The following is a 27,648-nucleotide window of genomic DNA, read 5'->3' on the forward strand; positions in this document are numbered from 1 at the left end:
TTGTAGGGAGGCTGCTGTCTGTAATTTCGTTTGTTTTGCCAGTTTTTCAGATATTTATCCGTTTTAGGTCAACTCAAGACCGAATCGGTGGTTTTTACTTTTCGTGTCTGTTTGTTTGTTTGTTTGTTTGTTCCACCGTCACGGCAAAACGGCTCGATAGATTTCAACCAAACTTCATATTTGGAGTATAGTCATCCCAAGGAAGGTTTCTATATGCATTTTATTTTAAAATCTTTCATTAGACGGGGGGTTTATAGGAAAAGCAGAACGGTTTTCCTCCATTTTCTCTTATACTATTGATTTACTGTAAACTCCGTGGACCGTATGTGAAACATCTCTTCATTATAAACAACTTTCGTTATGTTCATAATTTACCTTACTATTCAAATGACGGAAACATTTTCTATTTTCTGCGGGTATCATCGTCTGCGTGTGACCGACAGACCGACAACGAACCTACAGGTTACCATGGCAACGTCTCTGACTGCTTGCCAGCAGGGAAGTAACGTATTGCCATTTTCCTCATCATACCTTTAAATTCATGGTTGTTTCTTGGGTAGAAGGCAAGAGAGGGCGTCAATCGTCCATTCTGCGGGATATTGGCGGAATATCGTTGGAGTTTATAATCGTCCTCGAATAGCTTAAGTAATAACACCATTAGTCATCTTATCTGTTGACCTAAGAATCCCTGCGCCTAAATTTCTCCTCTGTTTCCTCTTTCTTATATCCATAACTCACACCAGCATAATTTATTGAGGGGCATTTGATTTTCCAATACATTCACTTGGTATTTACATATTTGTCGTCATCCGGCTGTCCTCAGTTTTAATCCATTTTCTATTAATTTTAACTTTCTTTACTGAATTATTTTCTTCCTTAATTACACCGTATGTATGCGAGTACTAATCCCAAAAGATTGACACTCTTTCCTTTGAGGAAATATTCTAAGCTATGCAAATGTATAACTTTCGGCCCAGGAAAATATCGAAATATGGATGCAATTTTAACGACGGTGCACACCTTCGTTTCGGGATAATTGGTGGCTAATCTCTAAGTCTTATCACAAATCAGAAAGCACAATCGCCTTTCATTTTGGAGAGATCTACAACTTTGGTCCTATGACTTTTTATCGTATTTCTATTCCTTATACGTTAAATAGAGCTGTATTTCTCGATTTCAAGTTAATTTTGTACTTTCACACGTATATGTTAACATTAATTTGGCACACTTATAGGAAAGATAGAATCATGACATTCGGCACGCACATTGGCATGACCAGTGGCAATGTGATAGCCAAATTTTATGATTCTATCTGTCACATGAGTATCACAAATATAAAGTAGTATGCGAAAACTGTACAAAATTTCAACCCAAAGATTCTAACTCAATCTAACCCATAAATATAGGAGATACGAGAAAATGTCATGGAACCAACCATGTAGAACACTGAAAGAGGCGTCTGATGGTGAGGTCCGTTTGCAGATATGTCGCAGAGTTTCAAAGCAGTAACTCTCGAAATAAAGGTCTGCACTTCTAGAGTGTGTCTGTACATTGACTATTTTGGCGACATTTCCGTACAGTTATCCGCTTCAAGTGTAATAATGACCATCTGCATATTTTTAGCTTTGGTGTCTGTTTTTCTGTTCGTCTGTTTGTCTATAACTTGGAAACTACTGGATATATTTCCACCAAAATTCATATTTAGAATCCACCTGTCCTTGGGTAGGTTTCAGGGCAAATATTGTTTTTAAATCCATGAAATGACTGGGGGGTTTATACGAAACCGAATCCGTGATTTTGCACTCCCACAAAATATACACAACCAAACTTAATAGAAATCTACCTGCCTGAATGGAAATTAATTTTTAAACCTTTTTTCTCATGTGCATCATTTCGGTAAGAGGATTTATAAGGGAGATATCATTAACCGGACTTAACTTAAGAACGGGCGCGTGTTGAGCGTATTTCTTACAACTTGAAAACTATTAAAGATATTTGAACCAAAAATTTTATTTTGCATCCACCTTTCCAAAGGTAGATTTTAAAGGACAATAACATTTCCTGTTCCTGGAATGGACTGGCGGTTTGTAGGGAACCGAAATGGTGAATTTACTCTTCCACAATATATACAGTACATGACCAACCTGACTGGAAATCAACCAAATTTGTTGGAAATCCATTTCTAAAACTTTTCTTCATGTGTATTTTTTCGACAGAAAGATTAATAAGGGAGATATCATGAATGGTCGGTTTTGTAGGGTAAGTCCAGCAGACATAGACCAAAAGGTGTTGTACGTGGAGCAGATTCCTTATCTATCTATATAAGTAAAATCCTAACGACTGTGTGCCTGTACATTGACTATTTTGGCGAAATGTTCGCACAGCTACGCGTTTAAGGGGTAATAATAACAACCATATGCAATTATAATGAAAACTTCCCAACTCGATTGTGAATGGCAGTAGGCAAGTGAGCCTGCCGTTATCATCACAAATCCGTAACAAGCACTTTACACTGGAAACGCCGTATTGGGAACCTCCCTATGCTGTTTCTCGGATAACGCTAAGAGACATGCCATTTTAAAACAATCTTATTTACTGTATGTACAGTATTTACTTCGATATTCGAATACAATGTAGAATACCGTAGCGAAGCACGGGTACATTTGCTAGTTACACATAAAAAATCACTCCCGCTACAAGTAAAAACGCGCGCACCCAATATAAACAATGCCATCTGTTCACCCAAAGCGATCGTTGCGCTGCAGTGGCAAATATCCGCGCTGTAGCCACCAGTTTCTCCATTGCTGTATTGGGAAGCGAGTCGAAGTGCTCTCACTTCCTCTTTCTATTCGCTATGCATCAGCTGAGGGCAGTTGCCACCTTTTCCGTTGGACATATTTGTTTCGCTGTGTGTAGTCCATACATATCCCAGCCCTACCGGTGTTTGCGTGGCACACCAAGATATCTCTTCTGGCGCGATTATACCCTCCTTAATCATCTTGTCCAGCTATGCTTTATCTCCATCTCTTAAAGGCAATGCCACACGACAGGGTTCACCTATTTCAGAGGGTTTAGCTTTACTACTCAGCCTTATTTTATATTCCATTCCTTTCAATGGGCCAAGTTTGTTATTAAACACGTCAGGGAACCTTCTGTCGTCATCAAGCCCCACTTTATCTATATTTAACTAGGCTTAATAAATTTTGCTGCCTGCTGTCATTTCTTGATGGATACAGTACTTTTGCATCCATCTCTTGGCACAGGCCAGAGCAAAGTGTAGCTTCCACTGAAGTCCCAGTCTCGACCATGGCTGTGACAATATGGAAGCTGCTGGGGTATGGGTGGTGCTGATTAATGACATTCAGAGCGCAACCAGTGTGTCTGAGTGTCATGAAAGGTGTTGCTCATAGGGTTAGTTGTGCTACAATAGCACTGCCTGGCCCGGTGAGGAAAGCAATGGCAAACTACCTCACTCCTCATCTGCCTAGTACGCCTCATTTTGGTACTGCCATTGGTTTTTGTGGTTTCCCTATAACTGCATAGCCTTTGGTGATGCTATTTGAGGATCCAACCAGCCTCTGGGCTGATGACCTAACAGACAGACAATACATTTTGACAGCGCTTCTCTGCCTAATAGAAGAGAGGCTTGATTCTAAACTGCATATTCATCGTCTAAGGTCTATGTGTCCTTGTTCTTGAATGAGATACTGGTCACAGTTTTCACTATTAAAGGCGATTTAGTGACATCGGACAAGTTCCTCTCAGTTTTCGCTAACTTAAGGCCAAGTTTATTTTATAGATCAGAACAATGCCATACAGCATTAGCAGCAGGGCGAAACTTGTGACTGCTGTTATATCCACAACTAGCATACGTATCCCGCCTTGGAATGTTAGACAGGGTTTGCTGTGACGTTGAAGTTCTGGGGCGATTTTTAGCACCAGCATCAGCCAAATTTTCTTTACCTCAAATAACTCGCTGCTTTTGTTGCAAACTGCCAGCCTGTTTCAAGGGCGCTCATAGGATAGTTTTGTGGGGGCGGGGAGGGGGAGGCTCTAACGTGGGGGTATGGAGTATTTTTAATGTTTTGAAAAATGAATGGCGACTTGTATTCCACGGTAGAATACCACACACGGTCTCCCTACCACTTCTACGTAATACCGCTTTTTAAACCATTTCTTTTGAAAGAAAAACACCTGACTGTATTAGATTTTTCCTTTCCCTGAGAGGTAGGTGGGTGATCCCCACCTTGCCCCCGGGCATGGGCGCCCATGGATGTCTTATCAATTGTACAGACTTATTAAGATCCAGACTGTCTATCACATGTAGCTTTTCCGAAAGAGCCGGCTCCGAGAAACGTATAACGATTAGATCTCTAATTAAACTGTCTCTCATGTTTTCAAATTGACATAGGTCAGCTAACCTATAAAGATCATTAATGAAAGAAACTGAAGTTCTTTGGCAACAGCTGAAAGGAGCAATCGCATCTGCACAGAGATCAACTCAATAAATAAGAACTGAATCAACTAAGAAAAATAGGATAACATACGAAATATTACATCTAATAACCTTACGATGGAAACAGAAATTTGATTTAGGGAAATACGATGAAATAAGGAAGATCGTCCAAAAGAAAATCAGGGAGGATAAGGAATCTTGGATGAAGGAGTGGTGTCAAGAAATAGAAGATGTAAAGAGCAAAAAATAATGTGTCTAATTTATATAAGTTGGTAAAAGAAGTAACAGGTGACTTCAAAACTCAGCCTTACACTCGACTACTGAATTTAGCAAATATACTGCTTTCCAGTAAAGAGGAAACAGAGAAAGAATGGGTGGACTACGTGCAAGGTCTATTTGGAGAAGTAACAAACCCAATTTCATCATTAGGCCTAATAAGTAGATGGACAGGACCTGAAATTTTGATCAGTTAAATGTCGAGGGTTGTAACTTTATTAAAAGCTGGAAGAGCAGCAGGTCCAGATGGTATTCACCCTAAAATTCTATGCTTACTTGATGGAAACCGTGTTAGATTTCTAACCAAGTTTTAAAATTGTATATACACAGGACAGGATACATCTCATAAGAATGGCTAAAAAAAGGTCTAATCCTCATTCCTAAGATGCCAAATGCACTTAAATTTAGCTAATCCCGATCCATTAGACTCATGAGTCAAGTTATTAAATTGCTTTTTAAAATTTCAGAATTCATAAAACATGCGAATTGCACACCAGTGACGATTAATTTTGTTTCCGTAAGGGCATTGGGAACGTGAAGCCTTGTCTGCCAGATGACACTTTAAAAAATTGTAGAGATGAGTCTGAAGATGTATATTGTACCGGAAACACCGCTACGGGAAAGAAGTTCGAAGTATGTGTGTTGAACTTCGCGCGAGATAGGCAGCCCGCCGAACTCGCTGACGTACTCAGGCGTGACGTAGGCACTTCGAGTGAGCTCTACACGGCCAAGCGTGACCATATATGGTAATGTCCCGGCCCATGTGCAAAAGTCTATTTAGCGTTAAAATGTTGTTATTTTGACACTGCCATCGTGGAGGCCATCGTAATAGACGCAACCTGTCAAATTCTTAGGAAAATCCACCGTGTACTTTAGGAGTTATGGGGGTGGATAATACCCACGTTCTAGATGCTTCGTCACAATCTGGTATAAAAGGAGGGCAATCCGGACTACAGATTAAGCGTATGTTACTCCACCGTCTCTGCGACACGGGTGACGGGTGGAGCGCTACGAGTGCGGACCGAACCTATGGTCGGATAAGTCTTTGCATTTCGAGTGTTCGGTTCCAGCGGAGTTGGAACTTTATTATTTTCTTCAAGTGCCATATTAGGACTTGTGTTTCAGTGACTAACTGAAGGAACTTAGAATTTCTCTCATGAGTGTCGTAACTTTTACAAGTACTACATTTGAACTCGTATTTTGAACTTGTGTTTTCGTAAACAGACTTTGGGAACATATAAATTTTCCGAGTGTCTAATTTGGACTTGTGTTTTGCGACAAGCTGTGGAAAAATAAAACTTTTAATGTGAATGTTACAATTTTCCAAGTACCATATTGAACTTGTGTTTCATGACAAACTGTGGAAACTTAGAGTTTTTCAGAGTATTACGTTCGAACTTATGTTTCATAACAGATTGTGGAAACATGAAATATTTTTCGAGTGCCGCATCTGGACTTGTGTTTAAACTTGTGTCATCGTAACAGACTGTGAAAACATAGAGTACCCATGCCATATCTGAGTGTGTGTTTTCCTCTCGTGATGTTCTGAGGGAACATAGAACTTTTCAGTGTCATAATTGAACTTACAATTTATGCTTCGTAATCATTTTTCATGGACAGTGTTAGACTCTTTCCAAGTTCAGTTTTACTTTAACGATCACTTAATTTTGTTTATCGACGGAATATGACATTTCCGAGTACCATTTAATTTATTACAAACGTGCCAATGTGTCCTGAACTTGCATAAACTGCGCATCCCTTGCTTAATATTGTGCTCTAATCAAAAACTGACGAGATCAGTGAATTAAGAACTATGATGACAATGATTAGTGACCCAATAGAACATTCTAGTCTGCCATGCCAATGTTAACAAGCTCATTCATGAACTTGAAATTATAAATTACACATTATTTTCTCAAGTATCAATTCGACAAACATCTAACACAAGGTCAAATATTCAGTTCAATCGTCTTATTTTCAAGTGACAATTTATAAACATTTACGATTCAGCGAGATGTTTGAATCAAGATTTTAGTAACACTCGACGTATTTCATTTGCAATGTGTAACGCAATAATTTAAAGGTCAATCTATTTAACAGTGCTACAAGTAAGTTGAATGCCGTACGGGGAACTTGTGTGTGAATCACGCCTCACCTTTCATCAGATCGAACCCCGGAACGTGTGCGCCTGGAGAATCGAGAACTCTCAAATCCTCGAGAACTTCGAGATATTCCAGAACGTCGAGAACTTCACATCCAGGACAGCGTGGTTCCTGTCCAGACCGTGCCCAGCAACCATTCCAGAGTCCGAAGACTCCAGCCTGCTACGACGCTTCAACTCAACTTGTATGTAAGGTGATATTAATTTGTCTTCAATGAACAATAAAATCAGATTATAAAAAGAATCTAAGTTCAATGAACTAATACCCCTCTCTGTACCAACTCCAATGTTTTCATGCCACACCCTCAGAAATAGCCCATGCTCTACAAGCTAGTGTCAGCGCCTCAAAGACAGACATTTTTCCTGGTACAATATATATGTGCTTCATTGATTATTCCCGAGCATTCGATTGTTTCAACCATTCTGAACACAATAGCAATAGATAGTGAAGATCTTACATTTGTCAAAAAGCTATATGAACATCAAGAAGCTTCTGTGAGAATTGGGAAAAAATGGAAATAGCGTATGGCTTTTAATGCCGGGAGTGTCCGAGGACAGGTTTGGCTCGCCAGGTGCTGTTCTTTCGATTTGACTCCCGTAGGTGACCTGCACGTCGTGATGAAGATGAAATGATGATGAAGAAGACACATACACCCAGTCCTCGTGCCAGCGAAATTAACCAATTATGGTTAAAATTCTCGACACTGCCGGGAATCGAACCCGGGACCTCTGTGACCAAAGGCCAGCACGCTAGCCATTTAGCCATGGAGCAGTGATAATTGGAAACTTCGAGACTCGCGCTATCAGGATGAAACAGGGAGTATGGCAAGGATGTGCATTATCTTCCCTCTTGTTTAATCTGCACTTTGCGCATATCATCCGAGTTGCTGTTCAAGAAGCTGAAGATGGAGTAAAAGTTAACGGTAGGCTGATCAACAATCTGAGGTACACAGTTGACACTGTCATCTCGACTGACAGTAGTGAAGGTCTTCAGCGTCTGGTATAATCGCATCAGAAGGGGATCATTTTGGACTCAAAGTTAACACCAACAAGACAAAGGTGATGGCCGTTACTAGAACACGTAACACTCACATTCTTATGAACATTTATGGGGAGCAAGTTGAACAAGTACGGAAGTTTAAGTGCGTTAGTAGCTGATTTTACTGAGGACTTAGGCCCGTATTTAGAGATCCATGTATGAGCAGAAATGGCTAGTGCTTTCTGAAAATGAGGAACCTACTGTATGACAGACGACTCAGCTTGGAGACACGTCACAACTTCGTCAAATGCTATGTACATTCAGTGTTTCTATACGGTGCAGAATCATGGACTCTGAAATGTAACAGCCTTCAGATTTTAAAGTCCTATGTCTCCCCTGAGCCACCTTCCTCCACAAGAGCCTATGTATAGCCGCCATCTTGCGCAATAGCCTCTGGGCATGCATTCTTCATAAGAGCCTGTTTATAGCCGCCATCTTGCGCAATCGCCCCTAGGCCGGCTCCATAAGTCCTTTTTCTCCCCTGAGCCAGCTTTCTCCATAAGAGCCTATGTATAGCCGCCATCTTGCGCAGTAGCCTCTGGGCTAGCATTTTCCATAAGAGCCTGTGTATAGCCGCCATCTTGCGCAATCGCCCCTAGGCCGGCTCCTTAAATCCTAAGTTATGTCTCCCCTGAGCGAGCTTTCTCCTTAAGAGCCTGTGTACAGCCGCCATACTGCGCAATCACCCCTAGGCCAGCTCCTTAAGCCCTATGTCTCCCCTGAGCCAGCTTTCTCCATAAGAGCCTACGAGATGTGAGTTCTCCAAAGGACGTTACGGATCCCGTGGACTGACTACGTCTCCAATGCTGTGTACTCAGGCGCATGGGGAGAAAACGAATAAAGATAGTCTACCTTGGGCATATTATGAGGAATGAAAAGCACAACCTACTAAAATTTAACCTGCAGGGTGAAACTGATGGATGTAGAGGAAGGAAATACCCTTGGCTTAGCAATTTACGATACTGGACATGACTAGATTCGAATAGACTGTTTAGGACAGCCGACCATTTTGCAGATTATTGCAGTTAACAGTTAATAAATCGTTTATCAAAAGTGGTTTATTCAATACTACACGTAACCTACCATCAACCAAGACCAACTTACAATTACATCAGACCGTAATCCAGGAAAACATGGCGGACATCGGTGGACGATATGAGAGGTTGAGGGGAAGGTTGTGCATGTTTATTCCGAGTTACCTAAAGAAAAGATCACAAGTCGAACGTCATGAAATGCAATTCACTAATTCAAAATATGAATAATTAAACACCGAAAGTAGCGCTGTCGCGTATTGTAAGTCTAAATGTAATTTCAGAGGGGAAAATAACGAAGGAAGAATGATTGTATCAACGTCAGGTTGAAACAGACACAGAGTATAAAATTATTTCACATATGAAACTCCGGTCAGCAAATAAGATATATAGATGTCAACAAAGAAAATTATTAACCTTACATGAAATACTATGCAACACCACCATTAACCACAGTCCATTATGTAAAACACGCAAACAAATTTCTCCAACAAAATTTCAACCCTCCAAAATCCACATGTATTGTTGAGTAGGTACAACCAATATTTGTATGATAGACTTGACCATCTAAAGCACTCGTCACCTTAATACTCACCAGAATTGATGGCGCAATTGGGGTTAGGTTGAGTTTACGCACGTTCATTGTAAAACGTTGAAAATGAATTATATCATTCTTACACCACCGTTTAAATCTTGGCCATGATTTTCTGGATCTTTCCGGGACTGATTTAATTCTCTTAGTAGTAAGGTACGTTGGCTGATAGGGCAAATGCTAGGATAGGCATCATTAGTTTTAACTTCCGAAGTTTGACACCACCTTCTATGGGTATACAATATCTTCCCTAATACACTTGATTTCAAAAATGATAAAATGATTAATGCCCACAACATTATTAGGCCTATCATTCGGTTCGAAGTTTTCCTTACGAATGCTCTTAACCCAATTTTACCTTAATACTAGGTCTTTTGGAAACGGAAACACTGAAGCTTGTGTCCTACCTCTTACTTACATGCAGGCACACAGCACATTAAACTAGGAATTCAAGAGGACAAATTGGGGCAAATATTCATTTATAGGAAGGGGAGTTAGGGACTGGAATAACTTACCAAGGGAGATGTTCAATACATTTCTAATCCCATTGAAATCATTTAAGAAAAGGCTAGGAAAGCAACAGATAGAGAATCTGCCACCTGAGTGACTGCCCTAAATGCAGATCAGTATTGATTGATAAACATATTGCATAGGTAACTAAAAATAAAGAAAATACTTTCAGAGAAGAACACGAGAATGAACATTAATCTAATCACCACCGATACTGTTGGAATAAATAAGCTCTTTGAGAACAAATAGCTTTTCACGGCAATGAAAGAGAATCTATAACGTTCTGAAGACTATAAATAAATATAATGTACGATTAATAATATTCAAATGTTCATAAATATTTGGTAACAACACAAACATCAAAACAAACGCTTGCTAGCACTCCAGCTGCCGCCATTATGGACAGTTTTCATGGTCGGTTAAGGTCTGAGGTATTGTAGGCCTAGTTTCTTGACCAATCGATACATTCCATACAAAGAGGTTACATAACACAACGGCATTCTTCTGCAATACCGCATTTCTAAATATTTTTGTTCATTTTCTGAGCTAGTTATTGCCCATGTTTCACTTCCATGCAATGTCCGCTCTCGTAGCGTAAGGGTTAGCAATATTAGCTGCCGTCCTCGGAGGCCTGGGTTCAATACTTCGTACTGCCAGAAACTTAAGAATGGCTGGAAGACTCGTATGTGATTGGAAAGGTACATGAAGCTCACTTCCATTCATCCATTGCAGGTGTTCCTGAGAAGACCTGCACCATCTCTGGATGAGGACACTTCCATACAATGCCACACTCCAGACGAAGATCTTCAGAAACATCTTTCTAATTCCTATAGCAATATTCGATGTGAGGAAAATTTCTTTTCTTAATAAATACCTCCCTTACGTGTGCTAGTCTGCGTTCGATGTCCTCCTTACTTCCGCCATCGTTAGTTACTACACTATCCAAGTATCAACATTAAGGTACTTCCTTTAAGACTTCATTTCCCCATTTAATATACTTCGTTCAGCTGATCTCCACTACAGTAATTTTGTTTTGGACTGATTTACTTTCATATTTTTCTCCTTCTCCAAGATTGCGTCCATATCATTCAGCAATTTCTTCAAACCTTCTGCAGACTCAGATAAAATAACAATATAAACGGAAAATCCCAGAGTTTTTGATTTCCTCTCCTTGGATTGTGACTCCTTTTCCAAATTCCTCTTTTATCTCCTTTACCGTCTTTTCTATATAAACACAGAAAAAGAGGGGGGAAATACTACAGCCTTGCTTCACTCCTTTCTAAATTACTGCTTCATTTTCATCACTGCAGACTGGTTTGTTTACAGACTGTAGATGGTCCTTCTTTCTCGGTATCTGATCCCAGTCACCTTCAGAATATCAAACAGCTTGGTCTAATTAGTGCTATCCAGTGCCTTTTCAAGATCTACGGATGCCACATACGTGGCCTTGTCTTTAATTCGATCTATTATGCACCGATATTGACACACACACACACACACACACACACACACACATATATAGCAGGTACACGGACAACAAGAAAAGGAGAAGAGAGTGGAGTTCAGGCGGTCGAGATTATATTTCTCGGAGGTATAGTGAAGAATTCAAGAAAGGCAGAATCAGAAATTAGGAGATTAGAAAGAGGATTGTATTTGGAAAACTACAAGACAGGATAGAAATAAACGAGCCGTAATGGTATGGACACATGATGCGATTGGTAAAAGATCGCCAATGAAAATATTTGCGGTGAGAAGAGACAAGGATATATTGAAGAAGTATTGGAAAAAGAAAAAGAGTGGTGGAGAGGCAGGAAACGATGGAGATTTATAACCCAACCGAGGAGAAAACTGGAAACGACAACAGAAGAAGAAGAAAAAGATTATCAACTTATGGTGCATGGAAAATCCTGTAGCATGCAATAAATATCTTTTAACTTTCATATCCCAGTCACTTTCATATTGTCAGAGTGAAATATGAAACTGCGACAGGTCGATGAATGTGTACTCTACTTATCTAATGAGCGTTGGAGCTTTCGTAGTTTTACGATAAAGCTACGTAGATTTACTCACCATTTGGAGCTGTGTTACGTACTTCTTCCACCAAGCATACTTCTTGTGGTCAGATGTAATGGATGTTATTAAGAAGTAGGTGTACATAATCGTATGAACTCCAACATTTATGAATGCCATTGACGCAAAATGTCCACCTGTAAAAGAAAAATTGATGAAATAATGCAAGCAGTTTACAAGAGATAGTTGTGAAACATCTTTACAGTTTCTTAGAGATCATCACAAATTTACATAACAGCTTTTCAGGTCCTTGAATAGAGTCATATTTCTTGAATCTAAAAATATGTAATATGTGTATGTTGTAGAAGTTAAAGAGTATTTGATAAGGCCCGTTAAATATGATGGCACTGCTGTCGTTCTGTCTCACCTGACAGCAGAACTTACTTTTCAGTAAGTGATATTTTTAAATCTTAAGATACACGTTTTATACGAACCATAAGCGCTAGAGCAATCAGTACACCTTTTTAATTGCCTAAAAGCTACAAGAAAGATATTTTGCGAGAAGAATGTTACTCCCTGAACTGTAGTACGGCAATAAACCCCTACAAATTTTAAGGAAGGAGGGAGCATATTTCCTTGCTGAAAGCCCATTTTAATACGATAAAATAATGTTTGGGTACCGTACACTTTACCAGTGTTATAGACTTGCACAAAACGCTAACTTATCTATAATACTTTCTGTTAAAACTCTATCTAAATTTGAGGTAATAATTTGATTTTTAAATTTTGAAGAAGTACTGGAAACGGGAAAAGAGTGGTGGGGAGACAAGGAACGATGGAGGTCCTTGATTCGTAACCGGACCCAGGGGACAACTGGAAACGAGAATAGAAGAAGTAGATTATCGAGTTGTTGCTATATGCATCTATGTTCACGAACTAATACCTATATTTTGCCCCATTTGATGTTAAAAGTTGAGGAAAGTTTGATAGTCTTGGAACAAATTGTTTCTTACTCATGGTGTAACAGAAAGGAACGGCCAAAAATTCAGGGCATTCTTCATGCGCAGAAGAATAAAACATGTTATATGGATATAGATCCGGAAACGCTCTATTTCCATTCCTTGTCCTCCACTCTCCCCTGACCTAAACCCACTAGAATTTTATTGCCGGAATGAGTGGCTCAAACTGTTGAGGTAAAAGCCTTCTGACCTCAACTCGGCAGGTTCAACCCTGGCTCAGTCCGGTGGTATTTGAATGTGTTCAAATACGTCAGCCTCGTGTCGGTAGATTTACTGGCACGTTAAACAACTCCTGCGAAACTAAATTCCGTCACCTTGGCGTTTCCTATAACCGTAATGGTAGTTAATGGGATGAAAAGCAAATACCATCATTATTAACTTTTTTCTTTTACTTCTTATTGTGTTTAGGGCATTTGAAAGCTCTTGTATATCGAACACCAGTACAAGATGTAGAGAGTCTTCGTGCCCGTTATATGGAATGCTACGAATCCATACGCAATACTCCAGGCTTACATCATTGCATCAGGGATTCATTGCGACGGCGCGTTGATGCATTTGCCAATATTAGGCTGAGGTTGAGATATCCCCACCGCTGTTCTTAAAGATCAGGCTTAAATGTATGGCAATGTAGACTTCGGCTACCCCATACTTCTCCCAGCCTCTACATACTGTAGGTCAGACACTGCTTTCCGCTTCTTGTGCCAGACTTCTCACATTCACCTTTCCTATCTGACCACCGAGCGAGCTTTACACGCAATCTGTGCAGCGGAAGAGATGGATTGGAACCAGGGGCGGTTATTCCGTGGAATGAAGGGAATGAGTCATTCCCTTAAAAATTATTACACAAAGAAACAAATATATTTAAGCATGTTATGGCAGCCAATATTTATGTTAAATTTTGTGTCGTTTTATATAATGTATAATTAAATTTATTTTAACACGACAGTGATGCATGGGCAGTTGAGAGTTGAATACATACGTCTGTCTCCAATAGCTGCCTAAGGATGTGCTATCAAAGCCGTTCGTCAGGTAAGTGGCCTGTCAGACTCGAGCATGCAGTGTTGCCAACTCAGCGGATTTTCCGCTAAATTTGGCGAATTTTCAAATGGAACGGCGGAAAAAATTCCATTTAGTGGACAGCGGATTTTTGACGGATTTTCAAACTTCTATTAACGATTTTCAACGGTAACAATATCGCCTTTCATCACCATGAGAAAAAATAATATAGAGCTTCATACGATATGATAGTCTAGATAATACCGCTGTATTGAACTTATGCTGCATACTATGACTCGTTTTCTAGACCAGCTCTGGCCCTCAGCCTCACACAGAATTTGTTGCAATCGTTACTGTACTCTTGATGAGCCGGGTAGTGTCGTGTTTGATATCATGCTTCTTTCGACATTAGGTTCTTTTTTGTACGGTACGTCAATATGCGTGATTAGCTGCCACCCCCGGAGGCCCGGGTTCGATTCCCGGCTCTGCCACGAAATTTGAAAAGTGGTACGAGGGCTGGAACGGGGTCCACTCAGCCTCGGGAGGTCAAGTGAGTAGAGGTGGGTTCGATTCCCCCCTCAGCCATCCTGGAAGTGGTTTTCCGTGGTTTCCCACTTCTCCTCCAGGCGAATGCCGGGATGGTACCTAACTTAAGGCCACGGCCGCTTCCTTCCCTCTCCCTTGCCTATCCCTTCCAAACTTCCCATCCCTCCACAAGGCCCCTGTTCAGCATAGCAGGTGAGGCCGCCTGGGCGAGGTACTGGTCATACTCCCCAGTTGTATCCCCCGACCAAGAGTCTGAAGCTCCAGGACACTGCCCTTGAGGCGGTAGAGGTGAGATCCCTCGCTAAGTCCGAGGGAAAAACCGAACCTGGAGGGTAAACAGATGATGATGATGATGACGTCAATATGTCGAAAGAAAAGGTTGAAAAGTACTGTCAGATATTTCGTAAAGAGTGTTTAAATATTTAAACTTTAAAGGACTAGTTGGTTGGGCTCTCCAGTGATCCCAACCACGGACGATGCATCCCAAGGGTGCATATATTGACGAAATTGTTTGACATTATTTCTTCCCCACTTATCATAAACAATGAAAACAGTAATGAAAGTGAAAATAACTTTCGAAATAGACTTGAAAATTTTCGTATGTGCTTTGCTACTGTGAACTGCCAGCATGTATTTTGAAAAAGAATAGTACCATGTGGCTTCATGTGAAACCACAGGATCTCAACCCAGCACGTCTGCTTAAGACGATACAGTGCTGGGAGGAGAAGATGATGACCTCCTGTTTTGAAACTGGAGAGTGATGATATAATCTCCTCTATTAAAACGGCTCGTATATGCTATTTCGGTTCAGTCAGAAATTTAGAGGAATTTAGCGGATCTTCATCTAAAATTTAGCGGACAAAAGATTTGTGGATTGGCATCACTGCGACCATGGCTTCACTCTGGTCGCTTCCTAATTATTCGCTTGGGTTCGGGAAGCTCCGTCTAAAGTACTTGGCTCTGCCCAAGGGAATGCATCTGACGACTCATTCCGTTCGGGAGTATTTGTATGTGATAAAAATTGTGAGAAAGTATAATTGTGTTTGTGTTTTCAACTGAAGTGAAATAACGTACAGTGAGTTTTACCACTTAATTTACTTTGTGTTATTTGTGAATTTACACCAAATTTACGTGCACACATATAAATTAAAGGAATTACTGCGATTCCCTCGGCTTAGAAGAGAATGCATTGACTGTGTTCATTCCCTGTTTTGAGTCTCTAAAGCATGACCACTGTTGGCGGGAGTGGGAGAGTGGAGGGGAGTGTGGATGCGTATTAGAATCTCTCTTTTTTCTTGTTAGTTGTTCTACGTCGCACCGACATAGATAGGTCTTACGGCGACGATGGGACAGGAAAGGGCTAGGATTGGGAAGGAAGCGGCCGTGGCCTTAATTAAGGTGCCTGGTGTGAAAATGGAAAACCACGGAAAACCATTTTCAGGGCTGCCGACAGTGGGGTTCGAACCTACTATCTCCCGAATACTGGATACTGGCCGCACTTAAGCGACTACAGCTATCGAGCTCGGTAGAATCTCTCTTAATCCAGGTCATGAGTTCGAGGGCTTTTCAAGAGAAGAGTAATATAATTTCCGGTGGCAGACCAATGCCTGATTTACCGGGTGTAAAAACTAAAACGAAACGCTGTGTTCGACACTTTAATATAGAGCAGTATGAAAAAATAGGCTGGTTATGAGGTCGTCAAAAAACATCAAAACTCTACTGTTGGCCTTGCATTCTATTTTCAAATGAAAAGGGGGTGAGAAACAGTGTAGGCTTCGATGACATAAATCCCAGCGTCATCAGCAATCACAAACACATATCCTAGCTGAAATTCTATTAACAACTTTCGGAACGACCAGAATAGAATAGATTTACAACTCGATCAGCTGAGTAAACTTGAGACAGTATTTTACCATACCGACTATGATGAGAGTGGTATTTCAGAGTCGGAAGGAAATGGTGAAGGCCTACAATATCGAAAGGGCATAACATTGATCAACAATAACATTACATTGACTATTGTTTGTTGTGATGTTCTAAATAGTCGGTGAAATCCTGACATTCACCTCGCCGTGGCAGAGAGGGGGCAATGACTGTATATGACAATTTTGTTATATGCAGGCGGCTAACGAATGAAGGGACCGAGTATCTTCCGGTATAAGAAGATCCCCTCTACTAAGTGCCAACAGTCTCCTTGAGGGTGGATGAGCGGGTAGAGGTTAGGGCACTCTATTGTCCTTGGGACAGGAAATGGTCCCAAAAGGCGGAAGAACCTACAACTGGTCAACGGCATTAGGATGCAGAAGGCAACGGGAAACCACTGCATTAAAGATCCTGATATCCCTCAATTCATATGGCATGGCTCAGTTTAACGTAAAATTATTATCCGGAGTTTCTATTCCCCCATTTGGTTCACTGGGGGTGGGGGGAGGGGGAAATGCTTTGAACGCTGATATGACTAGAAAGTCCGGCAGTTTTGGAAAAATCAACAAAGTTCGAATTGAAGGACATCCGAAAATGGCACAACTGCACTTCAGAAGATGCTTTTCATGCTGCAACATCACGTTCGGAGCTGGCTATGTGGACCGTCAACCTCCGCTAGGAGAAGGCGCCTCAAGAAGAAGTTGGTAAAACAGAATATAAAGGTGATCCAACGACTGACTGGCGTTTTAATGTATCTTGCAAGACAAAACTTACCCTCAGAGTGCATGCAGGAGATAAAAGTTCCTTAAATCGTGGAAATTACATAGAACTCATAACTCTGCTGAGCAAGTATGACGACACACTGGCAAATCATTTGCAGAAAGCAACGGTGTTCACAGGTCTTTCACATCAAGTACGAAATGATTTAATTGACGGAGTAGCCAGTGTGTTATTGACCGAAATAAAGAAAAAAAGTATTACAGTCACCACTCGTCGCGACTATTATTGATGAAACTACTGATGTTTCTGTCCGGCTCCGTGGCTAAATGGTTGGCGTGCTGGCCTATGGTCACAGGGGTCCCAGGTTCGATTCCCGGCAGGGTCGAGAATTGTAGTCATCATCGGTTAATTTGCCTGGCACGGGGGCTGGGTTTATGTGTTGTCTTCATCATCATTTCATCCTCATCACGAGTCGCAGGTCGCCTACTGGAGTCAAATCGAAAGAACTTCAGCTGGCCAGCCTAACCCATCCTGGGATCACCCGGCACTAGAAACCATACGCCAATTCATTTCAATGATATTTCTGCCCATTCCCAATTTTCAACTGTTGTTAGGTAGGCCTACACGTCTGCTGATGGAGAAGTACAGGAGCGATTTCTTGGATTTACCGACGTAATCGCCGACCACAATGCTCCTGCTCTTGCAGATCATGTGTTCCACATAATGGACGAGTTCAACTATGATTCTAAACTAGTCGCTCAATGTTACGATGGAGTCGCAGTGATGTCAGGAGGTCTAAGTGGTTTACAGAAAAGAGGGAAAGACAAATACCCCGACGCTATATTCATACATCGTTTTTCTCACAGACTGAAGCTTGTCCTTACACAGACAATTTCTAACATGAAGGAATGTAGCTTGGCCTCTTTATTTTCTAATTCGACGAAGAGAACTGCTGCATTAGATAAATAAGTCAAGAGACGATTTTCTAAAGTGTGCCAATCACGATGGAATTACAACGGAAGACTTGTTGAAACAGTTCGTGAAGAAAAAGAATAATTAGTTCAGTTGTTCCAGAATATCCTTAATAATCCAGAGCAATGGGATAGTCAAACGTATCACGAACCTCGAGGTTTTAACAGTGTTCTCTCAAAATTACAGTTCAATTTCATTTTATTAGTTTTCAGAGAGATATTTTGCTTAACCGATTCTCTCTTTGAAATTCTTCAAACGAAAGCACTGGATATACATTTCTGTGTTGCCAAAGTACAGGAAACAAAAAGTATCATTCAAGGAAAAAAAATGAATTTGAAAGAGTATGGAACAAATGTCAAGAGATCTAAGAGCTGCCAAAGAAGAGGCTACGTCAAAATGTAACCTGCGATATAAATTCACACTACCGTCGCATATATTGGGAGATATATATGACAATATACATACCCAACTAGAAGTTCGGTTCCACGCACTCGAGAAATTAACTTTACAGTTAGTTGATCAAAAGAACAAGAAGAAAAGTTTTCCTGAAGCAGCATTCTGTCTTTGAAATAAAGTTACGGTCAGGATTTTGACTTCGGCCGTCTCAAAAGCAAGCTCAGCGTAGCTTATTCCTCTGATGAGTATCTTACGATGGGAGTTGTAAAACTTTTGTTTTATTTAAAAAGTAGTGACTTGTCGTCTTCTGCCATTTCTGAACTTTTTAAGTTATTAGCGTTGATTTCAACTATCCCAGTGTCCAGTTCTAGTGCCGACGTTCATTTCCGGCACATCGGTGAATCCATACCTACTGAAGAAACACACAGGGCAACAGAGACTTTCCAACTTGTCTATACTGTCGATTGAGAAGACGTTACTGATATTGAAGTCATCAAAGAACGAAGAAGAATTCTACAGCCTTGTCATAGAAGAATTCGTCAAGAAGGAGAGGCGGATGGAATTAACATTCAAACAGCACAAGACAATGTGAGTTATTGTATATGTATCTTAGCTTATGATATGTGCTTCCCTTACTGTAAAAGTCACGCGCCGCCACTGGCCACCGTCGGCAGCTCTGAAAGGTGGTTTTCCGTGATATTATATCATTCCTTGTCTCCCGATGCAAGGTGAGAGCTACGTGATCCAGACCACACACCCACTCGCTTGGTGGTGACAATTGACGATGATTCAAACAGTTCACAAACGTACACGAAGCTACACAGACAGCACGAAATGACTAACAGAAAACTATTTCTCACGGAGACAGAGGGTATTAGGTCCATACATGGGGAACAGATGACTGAGAAAGAAAATACTGATCACAAAAATTAAACACCGCAACCGAGTAGGACACTTGCGATCGAATTAGATGTATTACTACAAGCGCAACTACCCCAGGCATTAAAACAAAGTCACAGCCTCCACAAACTCGGAAATCGAAACCAGAGGACGGAGATGTAACGACCACAATTCCTGAAGTACTGACACCATGAACATTGGACAAAGTCGGAAACCTGCATATTAGAAGAGAGTATAATACAATCCCGACCTTCGAAAAAGAGGGAGACCTCAATCTACAGAAGAAATGGAGATTACGGAAACATAACTATCTCAAGTTAGCTTAATAGACCCTAGGTTAAGCAGGCCAGTAGATGAAAATGCCAAAATAAAGAAAGGCATTCAAATGATTCAAAACTGAGCTCAATAGCTGCAGTCGCTTAAGTGCGGGCAGTATCCAGTATTCCGGAGATAGTAGGTTCGAACCTCACTATCAGCAGCCCTGAAGATGGTTTTCCGTGGTTTCCCATTTTGACACCAAGAAAATGGCTGTACCTTGATTAAGGCTACGGCTGCTTCCTTCCCCATTCCTAGGTCTTTCCTATCCCATTCACGCCATAAGACATATCTGTGTCAGTGCTAACGATATTTAATTAATTATTATAACACGTAAACTACAACACACACACACACACACACACACACACACACACACACACACACACACACACAAACACGGTGTCCCCTGCCTGTTGTAAGAGGCGACTTAAAGGAAGCTCCAGGGGGCTCTGAACTTTGGAGCGTGGATTGGCGATCACGGGACACTTATCTGAGTCATGGCATAAAAAGGAGCGGTTCCTTGACGACCTTTCTCGCACTTGCCAACAAGCTGTTCGATTTTATTCAATTTCCATTCACATCATCTTCTATCAAATTCTGTCGAAAGGATATGCATACGAGACAGAAAAAAATCACAATCTATGCAAAAGGTAAAAGGTGTATGTGCGTTCAAGTGTAGTTAGACATTTACATGTAAAAACACTATCGTTATGTACTGACATCTAAAAGTGCTGCTTTTGTAGACAGATCACGTCTTTACTACCGAGCTCGATAGCTGTAGTCGCTTAAGTGCGGCCAGTATCCAGTATTCGGGAGATAGTGGGTACGAACACCACTGTCGGCAGCCCTGAAGATGGTTTTCCGTGGTTTCCCATTTTCACACCAGGCAAAGGCTGGGGGCTGTACCTTAACTAAGGCCACGGACGCTTCCTTCCCATTCCTAGGCCTTTCCTGTCCCATCGTCGCCATAAGGCATATCTGTGTCGGTGCGACGTAAAACAAATAGCATGTTTTTACTGTTGAACAGAATAAATGTTCATTAATTGCATTTTATGATAAACGACAGTGGAAAAGTGATTCTCTTACGTGTGTACCTTGGGGGATACAAAACGTATAGCTGTTTGTCATGGCATAGTTTTTAAAAATTGTAAATAATCAGAATGCAATAAGTTATTGTAGTTTACGATGTTATAATATATTTTTATTGAAAAACATTCATTGATGAAAATATGATGATTAAGAGTAAAAGGGATAATATTATCTGAAATACAAAGTTTTCCAAATTTCGTTAAAAGAGATTGAAAATAGATGTAAATACAAAACATCATAAAAGATTATTACATCATCATTCATTTTAAAATTATATTTTCATTTCTATGTTGAAGGTGTGATATTATAAGTAATATAATATTCTCTGCATTTTTTACGATGTAATGCGTAACCATTCTGAATACTTCGACGCATCTTCTTTTTCACCATATAATCAATTTGACATCATGCTACTTACAAAGAAAGTAATAGCTCTTATCAATGATGAATGTAGTATGATTATTATCAATGAGTTTATTGGTGTTCGTGAGTTATATTAAATATTTAAGTCACAGGATAATTACGTACTAAATTAACTGGAGTGATATATAATAAAATTTTAATTATACATCTTGAGTTGAGTAGTGGGACGGCATAATGTGGCGACACGGCAGGAAACATAATCTATAACAGAGAGTATGAATCATATGAATATTTATGAATGAAAAATCAGCTGTTAGAAGACTTTCGATTCTGAGCTGTCACTCTAGTAGAGTACTAGGAGAATAAAGAAAAAAATGTGAAAATATATGTGTAAAAGGAACACTCAGCAATGGTTCTTAACTAAAGAAGAACACGTTTATTGTCAGTCATTTTTAAATCTGACATTTTGATGAACGGACGTGTTCACCAGACTCGTATGATGTAACTTCATTGCGATTACGAGGAAAATTTACCGAAACTGATGATTTATATAATTGAAATTGTGATTCATAATTCTCAAATACGTAAATAATAATTGATATTTAATATGATACATTATCTGTTGAAAGATAAACTGAGGCTAGCTATTTAAAATACTTACAAAGAATCTGAGATATTAATCAAGTGAAGGGAAGTACAGAATATCATGGTGAAATGGTGAAATTTTATTCATTTAAATGTATGTGCAAATATCTGTATGTTTTAGGCAACTTTGTCACCGCTACCTACTAACTAATGTTATGGAAATATTGTAGATTTAGCCTTCCTCAGACTATAGACTATATAATCTCACTATTATTACCAATGTCAATAGAAATTAGCTAATCATGTCATAATTGTGTAAATAATAATAATAATAATAATAATAATAATAATAATAATAATAATCATCATCATCATCATCATCATCATCATCATCATTCTGCTATTTTTTTCCTATTTTTTATCATAATATTCTATTGTTTAATAATTGCGAGATGTTTCAATTGTATTGTAAGTGTATTTATTTTAATTTTGCACATGTAGATACTGTATTTTCTGGTTAGATGGAAGAGAGGGCCTAATGGCCTTAATCTTGCCATACGAAATAAATCCATTGTACTGTATTGTATTTTAATATTTTGTTAAGTTTTCATTTATGGACTGTAATATGATCTCAAATCACTAAGAGAATAAAGCAGGCTTGGCTGTGCGATGTCATAATCTGATATCAAGTTTTGTGAATGGGGTGCTTCAAGGGCTGACACCAAAGAAAGGTAAGTACCCATGTCCGTTTTCCTTTATTGTTTTTCGTCTTACTGCAACTTTCCTAGCCGGGCTGATTGGCTCACACGCTGGCCATCTGATCCCGACCTTGGAGGTTCGATCCTGGATCAGTCCCGTGGTATTTGAAGGTGCTCAAATACGTCAACGTCGAGCTGGTAGATTTACTGGCACGTAAAATAACTCCTGCAGGACTAAATTCCGGCACTTCTGTGTTTCAGAAAACCGTAAAAGTAGTTAGTGGGACGTAAAGCAAATAACATCATCATCGGAATTTTCTTCTTTCCTTGTTTATTTATTTACGTTTAAATCAGCTAAGATATTAATTATTAGCTGATATTGCATTAATAATATAATTTGATGGAGAAACATTGAGTCATCATCAGATGCTAACGGCCATATGTGAAGGTTACAATCAATCATGTCATTTATACAAGGCAGCATACATTTCATTATATGATTTGATTTGCTCAGAAAGTTTCCGAATTGTAATATATTGACGGAAATAAGGCGTATTCATGTACAAGTTTAGCATCGTCTAAAATACTTTTTTGTAGACAGATGAGTTAGTTATTGCTTACTTAAAAAATAGGGATCACTTACATCATCCGTGGTTAGATAGAATATCTTCAATATCGTAATTGTTGTTGTTGTTGTTGTTGTTTGAGTCATCAGTCCAAAAACCAGTTTGATGCAGCTCTCCTTGTCACCACATCCAGTGCTAAACTTTTCATTTCAAGGTAACTACCACATCCTACATCTGCTGTAATCAGATTGTGATATTCATAACTTTGTTTACCCCTATCGATCTTACCGCCTAAAACTTCCCTCAAAAACCAATTGAAAAGATCTAAGATGTGTCCTATCATTCTACCTCTTCTTCTTGTCAAATTTAGCCAAATCGATCTCATCTCACTAGTTCAATTCAGCATCTCTCGATTCGTGATTCTATCTACTCATCTCACCTTCAGTATTCTTCAGTAACACCACATTTCAAAATATTTTCTCTCTTTCTTTCTGAGCTAATTATCGTCCATGTTTCACTTCCATACGATGCCACTCTCCAGATGAAAGTCTTCAAAATCTTCATAAACATCTTTCTAATTTCTATATCAATGTTTGAAGTGAACAAATTTCTTTCCTTCAGCAAGTCCTTCCTTGCTTGTGCTAGTCTGGATTTTAAGTCATCCTTACTTCTGGCATCATTAGTCATTCTACTACTCAATTAACAATATTCATCTACAGTACTTCCTTTAAGACTTCAATTCCAAACCTATTATTTCCAACATTACTTGCCTTCGTTCAACTGCACTCCATTACTTTTGTTTTGAACATATTTTTTTGCATCTTGTACTCCTTCCCCAACAATCTGTCCATACCATTTAGCAGTTTCCACAGCTTTTACAGACTGAGATAAAATTATCATCGGCAAATCTCAGAGTTTTGATTCCCTCTCCCTGGATTGTGATTTCCTTTTTCATATTTCTCTTTGATTACCTTTATTGCTTGTCCTACATAAACATTGGAAAGGAAAGAGGGACAATCTTCAGCCTTGCCTCACTACTTTTCTGGATTGCTCCTTGTTTTTCGATTCTTCTATCGATTCTTCATTTCTTTCCTTTCTTATCACTGCAGACTGATTTTTATACAGAATATAGATAATACTTATTTCCCTGTATCTGATCCCGATCACCTGCAAAATATCAAATAGATTTGTCGAATCAACATTATGACTGTTTTTTCTAAGTCTACGAACGCCATGTTCGTGACGTGAACTTGTCCTTCTTAATTCAATCGTCTATTACCAGACGTGAAGTCAGGATGTTCCTACATTTCTTCTGAAGCCAAACTGATCTTCTCCCAGCTCACTTTCAAATTGTATTTCCAATCTTCTGTAAATAATACGTATTACAATTTTGCAGGCGTGAGATGCTAAACTAATGGTCCGGTAGTTTTCACACTTGTCAGCACCTGGTTTCTTAGGAATAGGTGTAACAATATTCTTCCTAAAATCGGATGGCACTTCTCCTGTATCATACATCTTACACACTAAATGGAATAACCTCGCCATGTGCTGGTTGCTCTAAGACAGTCATCATACATTCCATGTGCCTTGTTCCTATTTTGGTCTCATAAATCTCTGTCGAATTTGACCTCAAAATTGGGTCTCCCATTTCATCAGCATCAACAAACTCTATTTGTTCCAGAACCATAAGATCTACTTCTTTCCATCGATACAGTTGTTGGGTATGTTTCTGCCATCTCTCTGCTTTGTCTTCTTTAACAGGCAATAGTTTTACACTTGAGCTCTTAGCGTTCATATACCTAGTTTTCTTTTCTCTAAAGGCATATACCTTTCCTAGGACCATATAACCTTCAACATCCTTGCACTTCTCCTTCATCCATTTTTCCTTAGCTGTCCTGCACTTTCTGGCTACTTCATTCTTTAATCACCCGTATTCTTTACTGCCCTCCTCACTTTCTGCACTGTATTACTTTCGCCGTATGTCAATCAGGTCTATTACGAATTATCTATTGAATCTTAGTTGACCTTTCCTTTCTTTCTAACCGCCGGGCTGAGTGACTCAGACGGTTGAGGCGCTGGTCTTCTGACCCCAACTTGGCAGAATCGATCCTGGATCAGTCCGTTGGTATTTGAAGGTGCTCAAATACGTCAACCTCGTGTCGGTAGATTTACTGGCACGTAAAACAACTCCTGCGGAACTAAATTCCGGCACTCCTGCGTCTCAGAAATCCTTAAAAGAGTTAGTGCGACGTAAAATTATTATTATTATTATTATTATTATTATTATTATTATTATTATTATTATTATCTTTCTAACCTTTCTTCAGCAGCCCTACTGATCTCATTCTTCACGACAATATATTCTTCCTCCATTGTGTTTCGTTCTGCCTTTTTATTTAGTCCTTGTGCAGCATGTTGCTTGAAACAATCCCTCATACTCTTTTCTTTGAACTTGTCAATATCCCATCTCATTGCATTCCTTCCTTTAATTTCTTCTACTTCAGATATGGCATTTTATGACCAACAATTTGTGGTCATAGTCCACATCTGCTCCTGGGAAAATTCTGAAATCCAACTCCTGGTTTCTGAATCTCTGTCTAATCATAATGAAGTCTATTTGATAGCTTCCAGTGTCTTCATGTCGAATAACTAACAAATGAAAAAATTACAACTGCGACTAGAAACTCTGCGATATCCAAATACTTCTATGATTGATTAATGAGGTCCACTATCTAGCCAGAGACTACACCCTTGAGATGACCTCTTGTTCTTCTACCGGCTAATTGAATATAGGCCTACACTCTATTTTTTGAGTTGCCATGCGTTAGACACTTTTTCATAATAACGTGTTAACAACAGAAGATTCTTCTGAGATACATAACATTACGACAAAATAATATTTTTAACAGTAATTTTCTGCGTTGTGGGTGTTATTTGTGATATCTTTCTTCTAATATATTTGGACAAAAGGGTACGATTTGGAATCTATCTGTGTATTGTTTTGTGATTACCTTATTTATTTGTAAGTTATAACTGGACTCTTCTTGCGCCTGATGTAACAAATCTGAGTGTTTGATATCAGATTATGAATAATGTGTGACTTATAGGATAAATGTAACCAGATTGTGATTACTTGAACATGACAAATGAATGTCATCATATCTGTACCGTTAACTTACATTTCTACGGTTCCGAACCGTAGTTCAATTATTTAATAACAATTTAAATACATATTTCGTGTAAATAAAGCACTTAGAAGTATGTCGAGGGAAAATTTCCGTAGTTTTGCTTGCGGATTTGTGGAGATAGTGTTTATGGTCGTATTATGAAACTTTTGGTGAACATGTGTTTTCAGATTCAGCATAATGTGCTTATTTCTTGTGTTCACTATGCGTTTGTTGATTGATATTACACATACATACATACATACATACATACATACATACATTATAGCCCGTTATGCCTTTCAGCGTTCAGTCTGCAAGTCTCTGTGCATTTACTAAATGTCGCCACAATCCTCGATTTTCAACTAGTGTTGTGGCCTCATTTAGTTCTATACCTCTTATCTTTAAATCATTAGAAACTGAGTCTAACCCTCGTCGTCTTGGCCACCCTCTCCTTCTTTTAGCCTCAATAACAGAATCCATTATTGTCCTAGATAACCTATCCTCTCCATTCGCATCATATGACCCCAGGACCGAAGCCGGTTTATGCGTATAGCTTCATCCATCGAGTTCATTCCTAACTTAGCCTTTATGTCCTCATTCCAAGTACCCTCCTTCCATTGTTCCTACCTTTCTGTACCAGAAATCAATCTCCCCACTTTCATGTCTGTTACTTCTAACTTATGAATAAGATATCCTGAGTCCACCCAGCTTTCACTCCCGTAAAGAAAAATTGATCTCAAAACAGACGGATGTAAAGATAGTTTCGTCCGGGAGCTGACTTCCTGTATACTTTTGATCGCAAATTCTAGCTCACTGCATTAGCTTTACTGCACCCTGATTCAAACTCACTTACAATATTACCACCCTGGTGGAACACACATCCTAAATACTTGAAATTATCTACCTGTTCCAGCTTTGTATAACCAATCTGATATTCAGTTCTGTTGAATTTATCAACTACTGACATCAATTTAGATTTTGAAAGACTAATTACACTCATTGCACCTATTTTCAAGTTCCAAGATATTAGACAGCAGGCTATCGGCACAATCTGCCATAAAGACCAAGTCGTCAGCATAGGCCGGACTGCTTACTGCATTTCCACCTAACTGAATCCCTCCCTGGCACTTTGAACCTTTCAGTAGGTGATCCATATAAACTACTATAGTATTGCTCAAACCTATGTAACTCATATTAAACTTGAAGGGGTGAATGAAATCCTCAGTCTCCAGAAGACAAAGAAAATCACATCACAGAGTGTAAACAACGAAATAAATAAAAGAAACCCTGGACATAAAGATATCAACGATAATAG

At 39.5% G+C, this 27,648-nt stretch overlaps 1 protein-coding gene across 1 annotated transcript in view; it reads right to left on the bottom strand.

Moving 5' to 3' along the window:
- The window catches only part of LOC136858563 (very long chain fatty acid elongase 7), a 132,046-nt gene that overhangs the window by 14,982 nt on the left and 89,416 nt on the right, over positions 1 to 27,648 (bottom strand). Inside the window, exon 7 of the mRNA XM_068228773.1 lies at positions 12,136 to 12,272. Within this exon, the coding sequence (XP_068084874.1) occupies positions 12,136 to 12,272 (137 nt within the window). The remainder of the gene's footprint in view (positions 1 to 12,135; positions 12,273 to 27,648) is intronic.

The sequence above is a fragment of the Anabrus simplex genome, chromosome 1 (assembly GCF_040414725.1).
Source record: "Anabrus simplex isolate iqAnaSimp1 chromosome 1, ASM4041472v1, whole genome shotgun sequence".
NCBI lineage: Eukaryota > Metazoa > Arthropoda > Insecta > Orthoptera > Tettigoniidae > Anabrus > Anabrus simplex.